General features: G+C 46.3%; 1 protein-coding gene across 6 annotated transcripts in view; it reads right to left on the minus strand.

Moving 5' to 3' along the window:
- LOC137334524 (uncharacterized) overlaps positions 1-21,076 on the minus strand; it is a 156,125-nt gene that overhangs the window by 70,604 nt on the left and 64,445 nt on the right. For 5 of the 6 annotated variants that reach the window (XM_067999256.1, XM_067999255.1, XM_067999260.1 and 2 more), the window contains exons 6-8: positions 13,313-13,471; positions 5,222-5,449; positions 753-853 (exon numbers count right to left, since the gene is read on the minus strand). In XM_067999256.1, the coding sequence (XP_067855357.1) occupies positions 753-853; positions 5,222-5,449; positions 13,313-13,471 (488 nt within the window). The remainder of the gene's footprint in view (positions 1-752; positions 854-5,221; positions 5,450-13,312; positions 13,472-21,076) is intronic. The other variant, XM_067999257.1, reaches the window with a different exon arrangement.

A 21,076-nucleotide genomic window follows, 5' to 3' on the forward strand; every position in this document is an offset into this window, starting at 1 on the left:
AGAACTTGCATGTATATCGTGCCTTTCACAACCTCAAGAAGCCCCGAAGTGCTTTACAGCCAGTGAAGTACTTTTGAAGTGTAGTCACTGTTGTAATGTAGGAAACACGGCAGCCAATTTGCACACAGCAAGATCACACAAACAGCAATGTGATAATGACCAGATAATCTGTTTTAATGATAGTAGTTGAGGAATAAATATCGGCCAGGATACCAGGGAGAACGCCCCTGCTCTTCTTCAAATAGTTTCCATCCACCTGTGAGGGCCATCAGCACCTCAGTTTAACGTCTCTTCCAAAAGACAGCACCTCCAACAGTGCAGCACTCCCTCAGTACTACAGTGGGAGCATCAGTCTGGATTATGTGCTCAAGTCTCTAGGAGTGGGACTTGAATCCACAACCCTCATGACACAGCGGTAAGGGAGTGATCCACTGAGCCATAGCTGCACAACAGGGGATAGCTTAGTCATGAAACTAAGGGGTGGGAGAAAAGGAGACAAACATGAAGCAACTGTTTAAACAGGCCTTTGCTTTCACAGTACAAGACATTATTAAAGGAAAAATAAATCGGTCCAAGAAACAATAAAGAATCATAAGTGCAAATATTATAGTTTAATTTCCTCGATGAGAATCTTGCCGTAAAATAAAGCCCATAAAATACTTTTTTCATTAAATGTATTATGCTGACTGCTTATCTTGCATCAGGAGCAAATGTTGCTTGTGTCTAACCTTGTTTTGCAATGCATCACTCACCGTTGTGTAACCGTTTCGATGCTTGTCTTCCTCATTATTCCTCTGGGCAGCCTTTGACTTGCGTTCTGAGGAGATGCCAGATATACGATGAATTGGGAAGCCTGCCAGCAAACGATGATAAATTGTTCACTTGTGCCAAGCCCTTCTGACATTAATGCAAACAGACCTGGTGGATTGGCAACACCACTCTGAATCAGTGAGACAGTGAGCAATTGCAAAACGACATCAGCCCATCCTATCTCCTGTGAAAGGACTTTAGCCATTCTGTTTACTGTCATTTCTTTTTAAAGTGTTAGGAATGTGACATTAGGCAAATTTTGGATGACAGCCATGGCTCAGTGGGTAGCACTCTCGCCTCTGAGACAGAAGGTTGTAGGTTTAAGTCCCACTCCAGAGATGTGAGCACAAAATCTAAGCTGACACTCCCAGTGCTGTACTGAGGGAGTGCTGCACTTTCACAGATGCCATCTTTTGGATGAGACGTTAAACTAAGGCCCCATCTGCCCTGTCAGTTGGACGTAAAAGATCCCATGCCACTATTTCAAAGAAGAGCAGGGGAGTTCTCCCCAGTGTCCTGGCCAATATTTATCCCTCAACCAACATCACTAAAGAACAGATTAAATAAGAACATAAGAAATAGGAGCAGGAGTAGGCCAATCGGCCCCTCGAGCCTGCTCCGCCATTCAATAAGATCATGGCTGATCTGATCCTAACCTCAAATTTAAATTCATGTCCAATTTCCTGCCCGCTCCCCGTAACCCCTAATTCCCTTTACTTCTAGGAAACTGTCTATTTCTGTTTTAAATTTATTTAATGATGTAGCTTCCACAGCTTCCAGGGGCAGCAAATTCCACAGACCTACTACCCTCTGAGTGAAGAAGTTTCTCCTCATCTCAGTTTTGAAAGAGCAGCCCCTTATTCTAAGATTATGCCCCCTAGTTCTAGTTTCATCCATCCTTGGGAACATCCTTACCGCATCCACCCGATCAAGCCCCTTCACAATCTTATATGTTTCAATAAGATCGCCTCTCATTCTTCTGAACTCCAATGAGTAGAGTCCCAATCTACTCAACCTCTCCTCATATGTCCACCCCCTCATCCCCGGGATTAACCGAGTGAACCTTCTTTGTACTGCCTCGAGAGCAAGTATGTCTTTTCTTAAGTATGGACAACAAAACTGTATGCAGCATTCCAGGTGCGGTCTCACCAATACCTTATTTCATTGTTGTTTGTGAGATCTTACTGTGAGCAAATTGGCTGCCGCATTTCCCTACATTACAACAGTGACTACACTTCAAAAGTACGTCATTGGCTATAAAGCGCTTTGGGACGTCCTGAGGTCGTGAAAGGCGCTATATAAATGCAAGTTTTTCTTTTTATTGTCTTTCATGCTCCCAGTGTGGAATGCATGTGGTACAATATACCCTCTTGTTGCTCTTTGCATCTAATGTCAGCGTGAGGCACCTTCTCCCAGTAACATGTAGTATAGGTTAGATGCAAAAAGAGTTCCCTTTACACAGCCCCTAAAATGCACCTAAACCCCAAGCTTAGAAGGGCACCTTTACTATGCTAACATATAAAGATCATTAAAACTGTTTCTTATTTTTGCCCCATAGATTCCTGAATTATTTTAGGTTGGTGGATCGGTAAAACCTGATCGCCTCTTGAATTTACCAGAAAAAAAATCTAAATTCTCCATTTTTTTAAAGTGATGATAATCAAGTCCGGAGATGTACTTGCATCACATATTTTGATATTAGTGCGCACATCACATGAGTCCTGGTCTAGCGGAATCTTGGCAGGGAACTTTACTTCAAAACAGGTTCTTTGTTAAGACGGAGGATGCTGATTCTGGGGTGGGCCTGATATCTTTAGGAGGGAAAAGGATTCGTTTTAGGGGTGTGGATATGTTAAATTTGATGTTTCTGCTCCTTATTGTGGAGGAGTCGATTGCATTCTAGAACATTCTGAGCCGGAAATATCTCTCTAAAACTGTGAGCCTGTCAAGCGCTCTTATTCTATTAAATATGTCAACTATTAGTGTGTCAAACACTCTTATCAATCAAAATGTGAAGAACACTACAAACAAGTACATCACTTTTCACACCATTTAGTGTTGTATGATGGTGGTGGAAAAAACAGGCCTCAGTACATAAATGATTCAACTGAGTGGTCTCGATGCAGAGTCTGTAATGGCCGATTTATACAGGTTAATTGCCAATGAATTCTGCTGGCCGTTGGTCAGGATCGTGACATGTGCCAATAGGCTGGTGCCCACAGGCGAGTGTAATTACTGGTTTGACTGTGCAGAAATAGGTAGCATAGCTGGAGAGCAAAGAGTGACATTGGATCTTGTTAAATTGAAGTAGAAAAAGGCCCGCGAGCTTAAAGAAAGATAAGTGACTTCTGCTGGCCAGGGCTGGAGCGCTTCAGCTATGAAGAGAGACTGGGAAGATTGGGTTTGTTTTCCTTGGAGCAGAGGAGGCTGAGGGGGGACATGATTGAGGTGTACAAAATTATGAGGGGCACAGATAGGATGGATACTAAGGAGCTTTTTCCCTTCGTTGAGGGTTCTATAACAAGGGGGCATAGATTCAAGGTAAAAGGCGGGAGGTTTAGAGGGGATTTGAGAAAGAACTTTTTCACCCAGAGGGTGGTTGGAGTCTGGAACTCACTGCCTGAAAGGGTTGTGGAGGCAGGAACCCTCACAACATTCAAGAAGCATTTGGATGAGCACTTGAAATGCCATAGCATACAAGGCTACGGACCAAATGCTGGAATATGGGATTAGAGTAGACAGGGCTTGATGGCCGGCGCGGACACGATGGGCCGAAGGGCCTCTATCCGTGCTGTATAACTCTATGACTCTATGACTACGAGCTGCCTCATCTCTGTGAGGATTCAGACAGAAGGGAGTGTGAGACTTAAAACTCCAGCAACTGTACAAGCTGAAGCTATGTCTTTATACACACCAGCAAATACTGGAACGTGCTGCCGGAAAGGGGAGGTGGAAGCAGATTCAATAGGAACTCTCAAAAGGGAGAATTGGATATACACTTGAAAAGGAAAAGATTGCAGGGCAATGGGGAAAGAGCAGGAGGGAGCGAGACTAACTGGATCGCTCTTTCAAAGAGCCGGCACAGGCACAATGGCCGGAATGGCCTCCTCCTGTGCTGTAAGATTCTGTGTAATCTCCTTTAGGCTGGGGTTGTTCTCTTTGGAACAGAGGAGGCTGAGGGGAGATATAATTGAGGTGTATAAACTTATGAGGGGCCTAGATAGAGTGGATAGGAAGGACCTATCTCCCTTAGCAGAGAGGTCAATAACCAGGGGGCATGGATTTAAAGTAATTGGTGGAAGGATTAGAGGGGAGCTGAGGAGAAATGTTTTCTCCCAGAGGGTGGCGGGGGTCTGGAACTCACTGCCTGAAAGGGTGGTAGAGGCAGAAACCCTCGACTCATTTAAAAAATACTCGGATATGCACTTGAAGTACCGTAACCCACAGGGCTAAGGACCAACAGCTGGAAAGTGGGATTAGGCTGGATTGCTCTTTTTCAGCCGGCATAGACACGATGGGCCGAATGGCCTCTTCTGTGCCATAAATTTCTACGATTCCATGATTCCACTCTCTTCCGGTAAGTCATAGCACGCGCTGTTTTATAAGGAGAGGGACATTATATCTTGTGAAACAAAACGATTGGGGATTTGATCGGAGCTGCTTCCACCCCACTGCTGTGACTTTGCCGGAAATGTGCCGGAAACTCTGTACAACACACTTCCGGCTATGCTGTCGTGACAGAGCGGGCACAGCTTCGAGGAAATTCCCAGACAATGTATTATTCCGCTGTTGAAGTGTAGGTGTGTGATGCTTTAAGGCCACAGAGTCTAAATGCTGCTAAGTAAACACTGGGTGAGTTCATACAGGAATCGATAAAGAGGCTGAAGACATTCTGGCTCTGGTATGTTGTGTAACCGGGGAGTTCCCTTTTGAAGTGTGACACGAAATTTGAGTGTGACACTTAAAATGCAACAGAAAAAATGCGAAAGGCAGGAGACGCGGGCTGGACATACCGTTTTTATTATAGACTGAAGTTCACCAGGGGTCAATACCAACCTCCAAGTGAACAGATTTTGACAACCACGTTAATACTGTACAAATGGAGTAAGTGGAGTTATTAGTACAGGGAGGTGGTGGGCCTTCTTCTTTAATGGTTTGATAGATTGCTAGGCCACTAAAGAGTCAACCATATTGGGGTGTGGAGTCACATATAGGCCCAGACTGGATAAGAACAGCAGATTTCCTTCCCTAAAGGACATTAGTGAGTTGGGATTTTACAACAATCCAACAGCTCCATGGGTCACTTAAACTGATACCAGTGTTTTATTTCCAGATTGGGTCGGGGGGGGGGTGGGAATTTGAACTCACATTCTCCGGATTACTAGTGCAGTAATATCACCAGTACACCCACCGTTATTCTTGATCTTGCCACTTCTCTCCATTTCTTCTGTCTCTCCCTTGGAAATCCTCTCCCACCTTTCTGCTATCGAGGTCTGAGCCAAGCTCTCCTCGAGCTGATCAATATCACGGTGATGATCCCAGCTCTGATGATCCATCAAAGACAGCCGTATTTCAGCCAGTGACTTTTGAGCCATGGAGGTCCAGGGTGTGTGAGAAGCAGATGACCTCTCGCTCAGCTCTGCAAAGCAAAAGTGGAGCACCTCGTCAGTGAGAGTGCATGTTTCTGAATTGAAACATACCTGTGGAATATACAGCAGTGGGATCCTTCCCACTAAGTACACAAGGTTCTTTGGGGTAGATTTTTATGTGCGATATAGCAGAAGAGATGAGCAGGGGAAAGCTCAGAAAGATACTCGTGAAAGGCAACAGTGACCTCAGAGGGACACAATCCCCAACCATAGTTATTCATAGTGATAAAAATACAACACAGGGACGGTACATGATGTGACATTAAGAAACTCTTCTTCATATAATCAAGTAGAAGAAAATACTATTACAAAGGTCTCAATACAAACAATGCAGGTTGTCAGTGAGACACTTCATTATGATGTCCAGAAGGGATAATGAAAGCCAAACAATGTTTAGAGTCAAACAAGTACATTTCAGCCACTTTGTCCTGTATCTGAAGGCACTGTGGGGTAATTTTGACTTTGTGCGACAGTGTACATAAGAACATAAGAAATAGGATCAGGAGTGGGCCGTACGGCCCCTCGAGCCTGCTCCGCCATTTAATAAGATCATGGCTGATCTTCGACCTCAACTCCACTTTCCCGCCCGATCCCCATATCCCTTGATTCCCCTGGAGTCCAAAAATCTATCGATCTCAGCCATGAACATATTCAACGACTGAGCATCCACAGCCCTCTGGGGTAGAGAATTCCAAAGATCCACAACCCTCTGAGTGAAGACATTCCTCCTCATCTCCGTCTTAAATGGCCGACCCCTTATCCCGAGTCTATGTCCCCTAGTTCTAGACTCTCCAGCCAGGGGGAACATCCTCTCGGCATCTACCCTGTCAAGCCTTGTATGTTTCAATGAGATCACCTCTCATTCTTTTAAACTCCAGAGGGTACAGGCCGATTCTACTCGATAAAACGGGCGATAGTCAGTCGGCAGCCTGTTTTAGATCTCTCATGATTTTTATTTCCACTGAAGTCAACAGAAATAAAACTGGGAGAGAGATGTAAAATGAGCTGCCAACTCACTATCACCTGTTTTACACTATCGCACAAAGTCAAAATCTACCACCTTGTGCCTGACTTTTTTTTACTGATTTTATATGAAAAATTCCCAAATTGTTAAACATTAGCCTTTCGAAGACTTGAAAATCCACCTTTACTACACATTGGAAATCCACATGTACAAGCTAGGATTTAATTGGTCTTAATCATTCCCTCCCCACCTATCGGATTTGTATGAAGTTTAAGTTCTCCAGACTCTATGGTGGAATTCTTGATATTTCTCAGTTTCTCCTTGTTTTTTTTCCCCTCTTTCCCAGATGCCTCTTTGACCTCATTGAGTCTCAATTGTACTCTGGTCCCTGACAAACCCAGACTCCAACACCAGCCTGGTCTAATTCGAAGCTTTTGCTCTCAGTAACAAAATTGCGTGTTTTCTTAAAAGAAATATGAAATGAAATATAACATAATAAAATGTTGACACTTAAGGTATAAATTCTACTATTTAGCATTCCTGGAGCAGAGTTTTATACAATGGGAGGGGTCGTGGGGAATTTCAGCACACAGGTTGCCAATATCTGGCATGATATTCCATCACAGAAACTCTGTTTAGAGTTCCTGTATCCCTGGAACAGCCCTTCCCCCACCTTGTATTTTTGCACTCATAAACATCAAATAAGTCTTCAATTTATTTAATTTTCTTTGTTTGTGCCAATGTTTGTCCTGGGCTTTGAACTGACTGAGACTAAAAGGGCAAGGATATAGGGATTGCTAGGCGAGAAAAGACCAAGGTCCATCTAGTTCGCCTTCTACCATCCTGGTAGTCGCATGATACAACGATAATGGAGTTGTTGACTAATCACAGTAATCAATCTCTATCAATGAGTCTCCAACAGACCCAGACATGAGGTGAGGGAAACCCCCAGTGGTGGAGAGCTTTGGGTCCAAAGTCACCTGTTCCTCCCAAGCATGTTACAATTACCACATGTCTCAAATTACTCATATACTGTATCTCAAAATATTATTTTCTCAACTAAATCTACCTAATTTTCTCTAGAAAAGAGAAGGCTGAGGGGGTGACCTGATAGAGGTCTTTAAGATAATGAAAGGGTTCGATAGGGTAGACGTAGAGAAGATGTTTCCACTTGTGGGGGAGACCAGAACTAGGGGCCATAAATATAAGTTAGTCACTAATAAATCCAATAGGGAATTCAGGAGAGACTTCTTTACCCAGAGAGTGGTGAGAATGTGGAACTTGCTACCACAGGGAGTAGTTGGGGCGAACAGCATAGATGCATTTAAGAGGAAGCGAAAGAAACACATGAGGGAGAAAGGAATAGAAGGATATGCTGATAGGGTTAGAAGAAGAGGGGTGGGAGGAGGCTCGTGTGGAGCATAAAGACCGACATAGACCAGTTGGACTGAGTGGCCTGTTTCTCTGCTGTACATTCTATGCAATTCTATATAATTAATTTGCATCTGTCCAGATGCTCCAGTTGATCGGTTTCCTATTGATCAAGAGCTGCAAACGACGGCAACCCCAACAATGACAACGAGATCGGAGGACAAGCATTTCCCTGTAACTTGTCCGGAGAGTTTGATGGATGGACCTGGGGATTTTATAGAGTTAAAAGCTGTTGAGGGGGAAGAAGTGTCTGGCGTGAAAGAGGAAGTCACGGTCACGCAATGGAGAAGATATGAGCGATTTAAGTTGAAAGGAGGTAGAGAGGTCAAGAACATCAACAGAAGTAGCTAAGAGTGGAGCTAGCTGAGGTAAACAGTGGAGGTGTTGATTTGAAAGAGTTGTGAAGAAACTGTATCCATGAAGAATTGAAAGTAACAAGACTTTCAGTGACCCAAAGAGCACAGAGGAGTTCAAGGTGTAGTGACTCGACTATTGTACAAGAATGTTATCAAGTTATCTGTTTTTAATACAACTGGACATTCTCTCTCTCTCTCTCTCTGCCTTTCGGGTCTCTTTCTCTCTCTAGCTTTGTAATCTGACCCATTGTGTATTCAGTATACTGGGATGTACTGTTTTCCGTTTCTAACCTGTCTGAACACCAACGACACCTTTGATTGGTGTGATCGTGTCCCAGCCTAATATAAGATATGCGATTTGAGAACCTTTCACTCACTCACCTGACGAAGGAGATAATCTCCGAAAGCTTGTGATTTTCAAATAAAACTGCTGGACTATAACCTGGTGTTGTAAGGTTCCTTACAATTGTACAAGAAGAGGAATAAAGGCTGTTTACACCAAAGGAGGGTCAATTTTCATGTTTATCGGCTGATGTTAACAGGGCAGCAATGACCTCAAACTGGGGTCGGCAGCTTAACAGCCCAATTAACATCGGCCAGGAGGCTGACGACATTTTGAAAGGGGCCTCCCGTTGGGTGCCTGGATAATAAGAACATAAGAAATAGGAGCAGGAGTAGGCTATACAGCCCCTCGAGCCTGCTCCGCCATTCAATAAGATCATGGCTGATCTTCGACCTCAACTCCGCTTTCATAGAGTCATAGAGTCATAGAGTTATACAGCACGGATAGAGGCCCTTCGGCCCATCGTGTCCGCGCCGGCCATCAAGCCCAGTCTAATCTAATCCCATATTCCAGCATTTGGTCCGTAGCCTTGTATGCTATGGCATTTCAAGTGCTCATCCAAATGCTTCTTGAATGTTGTGAGGGTTCCTGCCTCCACAACCCTCTCAGGCAGTGAGTTCCAGACTCCAACCACCCTCTGGGTGAAAAAGTTCTTTCTCAAATCCCCTCTAAACCTCCCGCCTTTTACCTTGAATCTATGCCCCCTTGTTATAGAACCCTCAACGAAGGGAAAAAGCTCCTTAGTATCCATCCTATCTGTGCCCCTTATAATTTTGTACACCTCAATCATGTCCCCCCTCAGCCTCCTCTGCTCCAAGGAAAACAAACCCAATCTTCCCAGTCTCTCTTCATAGCTGAAGCGCTCCAGCCCTGGTAACATCCTGGTGAATCTCCTCTGCACCCTCTCCAAAGCGATCACATCCTTCCTGTAGTGTGGCGACCAGAACTGCACACAGTACTCCAGCTGTGGCCTAACCAATGTTTTATACAGCTCCATCATAACCTCCTTGCTCTTATATTCTATGCCTCGGCTAATAAAGGCAAGTATCCCATATGCCTTCTTTACCACCTTATCTACCTGTTCCGCCGCCTTCAGGGATCTGTGAACTTGCACACCAAGATCCCTCTGACCCTCTGTCTTGCCTAGGGTCTTCCCATTCAATGTGTATTCCCTTGCCTTGTTAGTCCCTCCAAAGTGCATCACCTCGCACTTTTCCGGGTTAAATTCCATTTGCCACTGTTCCGCCCATCTGACCAACCCATCTATATCGTCCTGCAGACTGAGGCTATCCTCCTCGCTATTTACCACCCTACCAATTTTTGTATCGTCAGCGAACTTACTGATCATACCTTTTACATTCATATCCAAGTCGTTAATGTAGACCACAAACAGCAAGGGACCCAGCACCGATCCCTGTGGTGCCCCACTGGCCACAGGCTTCCAATCACAAAAACAACCTTCGACCATCACCCTCTGCCTTCTGCCACTAAGCCAGTTTTGTATCCAAAGTGCCAAGGTACCCTGGACTCCATGGGCTCGTACCTTCTTGACCAGTCTCCTGTGCGGGACTTTATCGAAGGCCTTACTGAAATCCATGTATACCACATCCACTGCGTTACCCTCATCCACACGCCTAGTCACCCCCTCAAAAAATTCAATCAAATTAGTCAGACATGATCTTCCCTTGACAAAGCCATGTTGTCTATCCCTGATTAATCCTTGCTTCTCCAAGTGGAGACTAATTTTGTCCTTCACAATTTTTTCCAATAATTTTCCTGCCACTGATGTTAGGCTCACTGGCCTGTAGTTCCCCGGTTTTTCCCTACTCCCCTTCTTGAATAATGGTACTACATTAGCGGTTCTTCAGTCCTCTGGCACATCCCCTGTGGCCAGAGAGGTTCTGAATATATGTGTTAGAGCCCCCGCAATCTCCTCCTTTGCCTCACACAGTAGCCTGGGATACATTTCGTCCGGGCCTGGGGATTTATCCATTTTTAGGCCTGCTAAAACCGCCAATACCTCCTCCCGCTCGATGTTAATATGTTCGAGTATATCACAGTCCCCCTGCCGTATTTCTATGTCTACATCGTCCTGCTCCATAGTGAAAACAGATGCAAAAAATTCATTTAGAACCCCTCCTACATCTTCTGGCTCCACACACAGATTGCCATTTTTGTCCCTAATGGGCCCTATTTTTTCCCTAGTTATCCTCTTACCCTTAATATACTTATAAAACATCTTAGGATTTTCCTTTATTTTGCTCGCCAGTGTTTTTTCATGGCCCCTCCTTGATCTCCTTATTTCCTTTTTAAGTATCCCCCTGCACTTTTTGTACTCCTCTAGGGCTTCCTCCGTCCTTAGCCTTTTGTATCTGCCAAAAGCCCTCCTTTTTTTCCTAATCCATTCTCGTATATCCCCTGACATCCAAGGTTCCCTGGAGTTCTTGGAACCACCCTTGACCTTTACGGGAACATGTTGCCATTGTATGGTCTCAATCTCCCTTCTGAAAGACTCCCATTGCTCCGATGCGGATTTTCCTACAAGCAGCTGATCCCAGTCCATTTTGGCCAGATCCTGCCTTATCCTATTAAAATCGGCCTTCCCCCAATTTAGAACCTTTATTTCCGGCCCCTCCCTGTCCTTTTCCATGACCACCTTAAATCTCACTGAATTATGGTCACTGTCACCAAAGTGCTCACCTACTAGCACTTCTTCCACTTGGCCGGCCACATTCCCTAGAATTAGGTCCAGTACCGCCCCCTCTCTTGTAGGACTTTCTACATGCTGGCTCAAAAAGCTCTCCTGGATGCACGTTTCCTGCCCGACTCCGAGGTAATGGGAAAGTTACCATCAGCAGCAGAGGTCTTATTGGAGTTCTGAAAGCAGAGGGGATGACCGACTCGGTGGGGATAGAACATGACGTTGGTCATAAGGCCGTGTTTCTACAATTACAATTGGAGGGCCGTTCTTGGGAAATTTCTGGATTAAGATCCTGGTATTCGATCAACGGTGCGAAATGATAGCTGAGATACTTTCACTGGGGGGATGGGGGGCAAGGGGGGGGCTGGTGGTAGTGTTAATATTTGACTCCAGATGTGGAAGTCAAGTGAGATGTCAGCAATGGACATTGTTCAATCCAAAAGACCTCCGACATCTTCAATCGAGCTTGTTTTAATGAGCAAAAAGTCATTAAATTCACATGTTCAGACTCCGATGTGTTACTGTAAGTCAGGCTCACTGAGGTGTAATTACAGCAAGTTGGTTCCAAGCTTTAGCGGGGGAACCTTTAACAAACAATTGCACTTTACACACTATGGGTAGAAATCAGTGTGCGTTACGGCCATTTATCGAGCGTGAAATGTACCAATTCAGCACTGGGATGTCCTGGGCCCAATCTGGGGGAGGCATTGGTCCCAATGCTAAGTTCATGGCACCCCCATTTTAACAGGCGCCTGGGGCGGCTGCCTAAAACAGGCATTGGGCCTCTTGAATATGTTAATGAGGGGCCTAACGCCTATTGAAGGAGCCCTTGTTGAAGTTGGTCAGTGATGAGTGGGGGAGAGGGGGGGTCAGAATCTGCCCCACTCAGGATTCATCAGCAGCCACCAATGAAAGGAAATTTCCAGAATTTTTTTAAACCCTTCTTGTGGAGCCAGGAACATAGGAACAGGAGGAGGCCATTCAGCCCCTCGAGCCTGTTCTGCCATTCCATTAGATCATGGCTGATCTGTATCATAACTCCATCCACCCTAACAAAAATCTATCAATCCCAGTCATGAAATTTTCAATTGACCCCCAGCCTCAACAGCTTTTTGGGGGAGAGAGTTCCAGATTTCCACTCCCCTTTGTGTGAAGAAGTGTTTCCTGACATCACCCCTGAATGGCCTGGCTCTAATTTTAAGGTTATGCCCCTTGTTCTGGACTCCCCCCACCAGAGGAAATAGTTTCTCTCCATCTACCCTATCAAATTCTTTAATCATCTTAAACACCTCAATTAGATCACCCTTTAATGTTCTATACTCGAGGGAATACAAGCCTCATTGTGCGACCTGTCCTCGTAAAGGAGAAACAGGAGTGCCCCCATCCCGACTCGCAATCCCACCCCCTGTAACCCGCTGTGACCAACCCAACACCAGGACTTACCTAAGAGCCGCTCCCGATGGGTATGTTGGATCGGGCACCCATAACAGGCCCAGATGAATTTTTACCCCTTAGGGAGTAGATTTCAAGGCCTCCTCCCGCTCAGCAGAAACAGGGCGGTCACTCCCCCAAAAATGGCAGGGGTGGGGGGTGGGTCCCACCGTCACTGTGATCTCCGCAGTCTCCACGCCCCCCCACCCCACTCCCCCCGGGTCCTAACACTGGGCGGTCCAACCCAAGACCAGCCCACAAGGTTCCTGTGGGGCCGGGAGGAGCAGGAGTACTTCCTCTGAGTTCCACAAAACCGACCTGGGCCTCTGTCGCCAACCCCCTTCTCCACTCCCCTCCCCAACCAACTAAGATTGGACCCCCTCCCCACGGACCTACCTTCTTCAGGCCCAATATCGTGGCTCATTTTTTTTTTACCACCCGCAACTCCCAGGCTCGATGCCAATGAGGCCCGGGAGTCAAAACGGACCAGGCCTCCCATTGGCGCCATTGGGCAGCGGGTTGGCATGTTTTGACGATTAAAGCCCACCCCCTTAGAATGAAAGATTTAATGACATTTGATCAGAGGAAAGATACTTGGGAGACATCGGAACGCCGCAGGGAAACAACCTGAATCCGACGCCTCTCCTCCCGTATCGTCCAGAGTGTGATGGTGTAAGGAGGAGCCAGTGCATGGGATGATCCCATCCAGTTCCTCGTATGCACTGAGGCCACTGTAACTGTGCGCAGTTCGCCAGGGACTCTCACACAACGAAGCGTCCGAGGGTCCTGTGAAAATTATAAGAAGGAAGAGAGAGTTGTTATTGTCCCCCGGGACAGTGAGAAAGAAAAACATTTCCAGCTGGTTACAAAGAAGAGACGATCATCGGAACAGGAGGAGGACATTCAGCCCCTCGAACCTGTTCTGCCATTCAATCAGATCATGGCTGACCCGTACCTCAACTCCATTTACCCGCCTTTGCTCCATAACCCTCGATGCCCTTACCCAACAAAAATTTATGGCTGTCAGTCTTGAAAGCTCCAATTGACCCCCAGCATCCACAGCCTTTTTGGGGGAGAGAGTTCCAGATTTCCACCACCCTTTGTGTGAGAAAGTGCTTCTTGATTTCGCTCCTGACGGGCCCGACTCTAATTTTAAGATTTATTCCCTTCGTCCAGGATTCCTCCACCCAGAGGAAATAATTTCTCCGTATCGACCGCATCGAATCCCTTTAACATTTTAAACACCTCGATCAGATCACCTTCTATACTCAAGGGAATACGAACCATGTTTATGCAGTCCAGTTTAGTGAAACCACATTGATTTACCCAGGCGGGCGAACTTTAACTTTGATTGATGGTGTAAAACGGGTGATATTGAATTAGCCGCCCGTTATACACCCGCCCATTATACACCCCCCATTATACACCCCCCGTTATACACCCGCCCATTATACACCCCCCGTTATACACCCCCCGTTATACACCCACCCATTATACACCCACCGTTATACACCCGCCCATTATACACCCACCGTTATACACCCGCCCATTATACACCCACCGTTATACACCCGCCCATTATACACCCACCGTTATACACCCGCCCGTTATACACCCGCCCATTATACACCCCCCATTATACACCCCCCGTTATACACCCCCCCGTTATACACCCCCCGTTATACACCCGCCCATTATACACCCCCCGTTATACACCCCCCGTTATACACCCGCCCATTATACACCCCCCGTTATACACCCGCCCATTATACACCCCCCCGTTATACACCCGCCCGTTATACACCCGCCCATTATACACCCCCCCATTATACACCCCCCATTATACAGCCCCCATTATACACCCGCCGTTATACACCCCCCGTTATACACCCCCCCATTATACACCCCCGTTATACACCCGCCCATTATACACCCCCCATTATACACCAACCCGTTATACACCCGCCCATTATACACCCCCGTTATACACCCCCCCATTATACACCCACCCGTTATACACCCGCCCATTATACACCCCCGTTATACACCCCCCCATTATACACCCCCGTTATACACCCGCCCATTATACACCCACCCGTTATACACCCCCCCATTATACACCCCCGTTATACACCCGCCCATTATACAGCCCCCATTATACACCCGCCCATTATACACCCCCATTATACACCCCCCATTATACACCCCCCATTATACACCCCCCGTTATACACCCCCCCATTATACACCCCCCATTATACACCCCCGTTATACACCCCCCATTATACACCCGCCCGTTATACACCCCCCATTATACACCCCCCATTATACACCCCCCATTATACACCCCCCATTATACACCCCCCGTTATACACCCCCCCATTATACACCCCCGTTATACACCCCCCATTATACACCCACCCGTTATACACCCCCCATTATACACCCCCCATTATACACCCCCCATTATACACCCACCCGTTATACACCCCCCATTATACACCCCCCATTATACACCCCCCGTTATACACCCCCCCATTATACACCCCCCATTATACACCCCCCCATTATACACCCGCCCATTATACACCCCCCGTTATACACCCCCCGTTATACACCCCCCGTTATACACCCCCCCATTATACACCCCCCATTATACACCCCCCCATTATACACCCCCCCATTATACACCCCCCGTTATACACCCCCCCATTATACACCCGCCCATTATACACCTGCCATTATACACCCGCCCGTTATACACCCCCCATTATACACCCGCCATTATACACCCCCCATTATACACCCCACCGTTATACACCCGCCCGTTATACCCCCAGCTTCTGTCGCGACACTACAGACTTCCTACAAAAACTCAGCACCCACGGACCAGTTGAACCAGGAACACTTCTCACCACGATGGACGTCTCGGCACTCTACACCAGTATCCCCCACGATGACGGCATCACTGCAACAGCCTCAGTACTCAACACCAACAACAGCCAATCTCCAGACGCCATCCTACAACTCATCCGCTTCATCCTGGATCACAATGTCTTCACCTTCGATAACCAGTTCTTTACCCAAACACACGGAACAGCCATGGGGACCAAATTCGCACCCCAATACGCCAACATTTTCATGCACAAGTTCGAGCACGACTTCTTCACTGCACAGGACCTCCAACCAACGCTATACACCAGATACATCGACGACATTTTCTTCCTATGGACCCACGGCGAAGAATCACTGAAGAGACTACACGATAACATCAACAAGTTCCATCCCACCATCAAACTCACCATGGACTACTCCTCAGAATCGGTTTCTTTCTTGGACACACGAATCTCCATCAAAGACGGGCACCTCAGCACCTCACTCTACCGCAAGCCCACGGACAACCTCACGATGCTCCACTTTTCCAGCTTCCACCCCAACCACGTCAAAGAGGCCATCCCCTATGGACAGGCCCTACGAATACACAGGATCTGCTCAGACGAGGAGGAACACGATGGACACCTACAGACGCTGAAAGACGCCCTCGTAAGAACGGGATATGACGCTCGACTTGTAGATCGACAGTTCCGACAGGCCACAGCAAAGAATCGCATAGACCTCCTCAGAAGACAAACACGGGACGCAACCAACAGAGTACCCTTCGTCGTCCAGTACTTCCCTGGAGCGGAGAAACTACACCATGTTCTCCGCAGCCTTCAACATGTCATCGATGACGATGAACACCTCGCTAAGGCCATCCCCACGCCTCCACTGCTCGCCTTTAAACAGCCACCCAACCTCAAACAGACCATCGTTCGCAGCAAGTTACCCAGTTTTCAGGAGAACAGCGTCCACGACACAACACAACCCTGCCACGACAACCTCTGCAAGACATGCCAGATCATCGACACGGATACCACCATCACACGAGAGGACACCACCCACCAGGTACATGGTTCATACTCCTGTGACTCGGCCAACGTTGTTTACCTCATACGTTGCAGGAAAGGATGCCCCGGAGCATGGTACATTGGCGAGACCATGCAGACGCTGCGACAACAGATGAACGGACACCGCGCAACAATCGCCAAACAGGAGGGTTCCCTCCCAGTCGGGGAACACTTTAGCAGTCAAGGACATTCAGCCACCGATCTTCGGGTAAGCGTTCTCCAAGGCGGCCTTCGAGACACACGACAACGCAAAATCGTCGAGCAGAAGTTGATAGCCAAATTCCGCACCCATGAGGACGGCCTCAACCGGGATCTTGGGTTCATGTCGCGCTACACGTAACCCCACCAGCAAAAAGGGGGGAAAAATTTATATGTTTTTTTAAATTCTCTCTCTCTCTCTCTCTCTCTGCCATTTTGAGTTTCTTTCTGCCTGCCTGTGTAATAGACACAATGTATATCTAGTGTACTGGGACGTGCTGTTCTCCGTGACTGGCCTGTTTGAATAACAACGACACCTTTTGATTGGTGTGATGCTGTCCCAACATAGTATAAGATATGCGATTTGTGAACCTTTTCATTCATTCATCTGACGAAGGAGATAATCTCCGAAAGCTTGTGATTTTAAAATAAATTTGTTGGACTATAACCTGGTGTTGTAAGATTCCTTACATTTATAAATAGAGCACTGAGTACAAAAAGAAGTGAGCTATGCTAAAACTTTATAAAACACTGGTTAGGCCCCAGCTGGAGTATTGTGGCCAATTCTGGGCACCGCACTTTAGGAAGGATGTCAAGGCCTTAGAGATGGTGCAGAGGAGATTTACTAGAATGGTACCAGGGATGAGGGACTTCAGTTCCGTGGAGAGACTGGAGAAGCTGGGGTCGTTCTACTTAGAGCGGAGAAGGTTGCGGGGAGATTTGATAGAAATATTCAAAGTCATAAAGAGTTTTGATGGAGTAAATAAGGAGAAACTGTTTGTAGTGGTAGAAGGGTCGGTAACCAGAGGACACAGATTGAAGGTAATTGGCAAAAGAACCAGAGGCGAGGTGAGGAAAAAAAATGTATGCAGTGAGTTATTATGATCTGGAATGTGCTGCCTGAAAGGGCAGTGGATAAATACTTGAAGGGGAGAAAATTTGCAGGGCTATGGGGAAGGAGCAAGGGAGTGGGACTAATTGGATAGCTCTTTCAAAGAGCCGGGACAGGCAAGATGGGCCGAATGTCCTCCTTCTGTGCTGTCTCATTCTATGATTCCATGAATACTTCCAACCAGAGTTGTCAGCTCCAGCGCTCCGAGTCTAGGGCCCGGAAGCAGGCTCATTTCTACCCCTAATTGTTCTACGACTTTTCCCCCCGTTGGAACAAGAACCTAAAGGGGACATAGTGAGCACCCTGCCTCTTGTTGGACTGGCCAGCCGGAACAATCACCACAAAAGAAATTATTTGACAGGACACTTCAAAGCATATTGTGGCTGTCAGGCTTCCCATCATCTTCTGTTGGAATACATTATTCCAAACACGGCAAACAGTGAAAGGGAAGTTCAAGTGAAGTCATTTGGAAACAGCAAACCACTTTGTCTCCTCCTCTAGCCATTTAAAAAGCCAGTTGACTTGGCCCTAGAATTGCATGGAAGAGCTGGACAATTGAAAGGTCTCCTTCATTGTCAAGGACAGTAGCACTTTGAAGATGATTCTCAAAAGGGTTAAAATGGGTCAAATAGCAATTGTTAAGTCCCTGCGCGCAGATCTGAAAGGAAATTGTAGCAGCTACAATGGAATTATCCATCTGAAAGGCTAAGCAGGGCCAGGGCAGACTAAGAAGGCAGCAACACAAGTCTGTTACTAATTTCTGACACGCATGGACAATGTAGTCAACGCAGAGTAAACTAATCAGGTGCCTTACGTGAAAGTACAGGCAACTCAAGGCATTACACAATCTCAAATCAAGCATGTATCTATCACTAACATTCCGAAACACTTACATTAGGACACAAGAGGTGTTCAAAATTATATGGGGTTTTGGTAGAGTAGATAAGGAGAGACTGTTTCCAGTGGCAGGAGGGTCGGTAACCAGAGGACACAGATTTAAGGTAATTGGCAAAAAAGCCGGGGTGGGGGTGGGGGGAAATGAGGAGAAATTTTCTTTACGCAGCGAGTTGTTATGATCTGGAATGCATTGCCTGAAAGGGCGGTGGAAGCAGATTCAACAGTAACTTTCAAAAGGGAATTGGATAAATACTTGAAAAGGAAAAAATTTCCAGGGCTATGGGGAAAGAGCGGAGGGGAGTGGGACTAAATCGATAGCTCTTCCAGAGAGCCGGCACAGGCTCGATGGGCCGAATGGCCTCCTACTGTGCTGTAAGATTCTTTGATTCTGTGATTCTAAGTTTATGTCCTTCGACCTTCCTTACAAAAGCTGCTTACTGCAGCACCATCCCATTTTATTACGCGAGAGTCTCTGGGTCCATAAGGGGTGAAATTGGGCAAGGTTTATTAAAATTGAAGGGGTACCAATTTTTAACAAAAAGGCATTTAGCCGATCATTCAGGGATGGAGATAGAGGCCCCTGCATCATTATTGGCACAATGGCACAATGACGTGAAGGTTCACATCAAGACAATTTTTGTCATTGTTTCAGGTGCTTAGGAACATAGGAACAGGAGTAGGCCATTCAGCCCCTCGTGCCTGCTCCGCCATTTGATAAGATCATGGCTGATCTGTGATCTAACTCCATATACCTGCCTTTGGCCCATATCCCTTAATATCTTTGGTTGCCAAAAAGCTATCTATCTCAGATTTAAATTTAGCAATTGAGCTAGTATCAATTGCCGTTTGCAGTAGAGAGTTCCAAACTTCTACCACCCTTTGTGTGTAGAAATGTTTTCTAATCTCGCTCCTGAAAGATCTGGCTCTAATTTTTAGACTGTGCCCCCTACTCCTAGAATCCCCAACCAGCGGAAATAGTTTCTCTCTATCCACCCTATCTGTTCCCCTTAATATCTTATAAACTTCGATCAGATCACCCCTTAACCTTCGAAACTCTAGAGAATACAACCCCAATTTGTGTAATCTCTCCTCGTAACTTAACCCTTGCAAGGGACAGGTAAAAATCTGTCACGTTCTTTTTCATGAGGATGATATCCCTTTAGGTGATGGACCCAGGGACAGGAAGAAGGAGAGTTTCCTAGAATTCCTTTTCTTCCGGTTAAAAATAAACTAGGAACATAGGAACACGAGTAGGCCATTCAGCCCCTCGAGCCTGTTCCGCCATTCAATCAGATCATGTCTGATCTGCACCTCAATCCCATTTTCCCATCGTTGCTCCATATCCCTTGATACCCTTAACCAACAAAACTCTATCGATCTTGAAAATTTCAATTGACCCCCAACAACCACAGCCTTTTGGGGGAGAGAGTTCTAGATTTCTATCACCCTTTGTGTGAAAAAGCGCTTCCTGATTTCCCTCCTAAATGCCCTGGCTCTAATTTTAAGATTATGCCTCCTCATTCTGGATTCCCCCACCGTAGGAAATAGTTTCTCTGTATCTATCCTATTGAATCCTTTTAATATTTTAAACACTTCATTCAGATAATCCCTAAATCTCCTATACTCAAGGGATTACAAAGCAAGTTTATGCAACCTGGCCTCATCATTTAACCCGGTATCATTAGAACATAAGAACATAAGAAATAGGAGCAGGAGTAGGCCAATCGGCCCCTCGAGCCTGCTCCGCCATTCAATAAGATCATGGCTGATCTGATCCTGACCTCAAATCTAAATACATGTCCAATTTCCTGCCCGCTCCCCATAACCCCTAATTCCCTTTACTTCTAGGAAACTGCCTATTTCTGTTTTAAATTTATTTAATGATGTAGCTTCCACAGCTTCCTGGGGCAGCAAATTCCACAGACCTACTACCCTCTGAGTGAAGAAGTTTCTCCTCATCTCAGTTTTGAAAGAGCAGCCTCTTATTCTAAGATTATGCCCCCTAGTTCTAGTTTCACCCATCCTTGGGAACATCCTTACAGCATCCACCCGATCAAGCCCCTTCACAATCTTATATGTTTCAATAAGATCGCCTCTCATTCTTCTGAACTCCAATGAGTAGAGTCCCAATCTACTCAACCTCTCCTCATATGTCCGCCCCCTCATCCCCGGGATTAACCAAGTGAACCTTCTTTGTACTGCCTCGAGAGCAAGTATGTCTTTTCTTAAGTATGGACACCAAAACTGTATGCAGTATTCCAGGTGCGGTCTTACCAATACCTTATATAACTGCATCAATACCTCCCTGTTTTTATATTCTATCCCCCTAGCAATAAAAGCCAACATTCTGTTGACCTTCTTGATCACCTGCTGCACCTGCATACTAACCTTTTGATTTTCTTGCACTAGGACCCCCAGATCCCTTTGTACTGCAGTACTTTCCAGTTTCTCGCCATTA

This window comes from Heptranchias perlo, chromosome 18 (assembly GCF_035084215.1).
Source record: "Heptranchias perlo isolate sHepPer1 chromosome 18, sHepPer1.hap1, whole genome shotgun sequence".
NCBI classification, from domain to species: Eukaryota; Metazoa; Chordata; class Chondrichthyes; order Hexanchiformes; family Hexanchidae; genus Heptranchias; species Heptranchias perlo.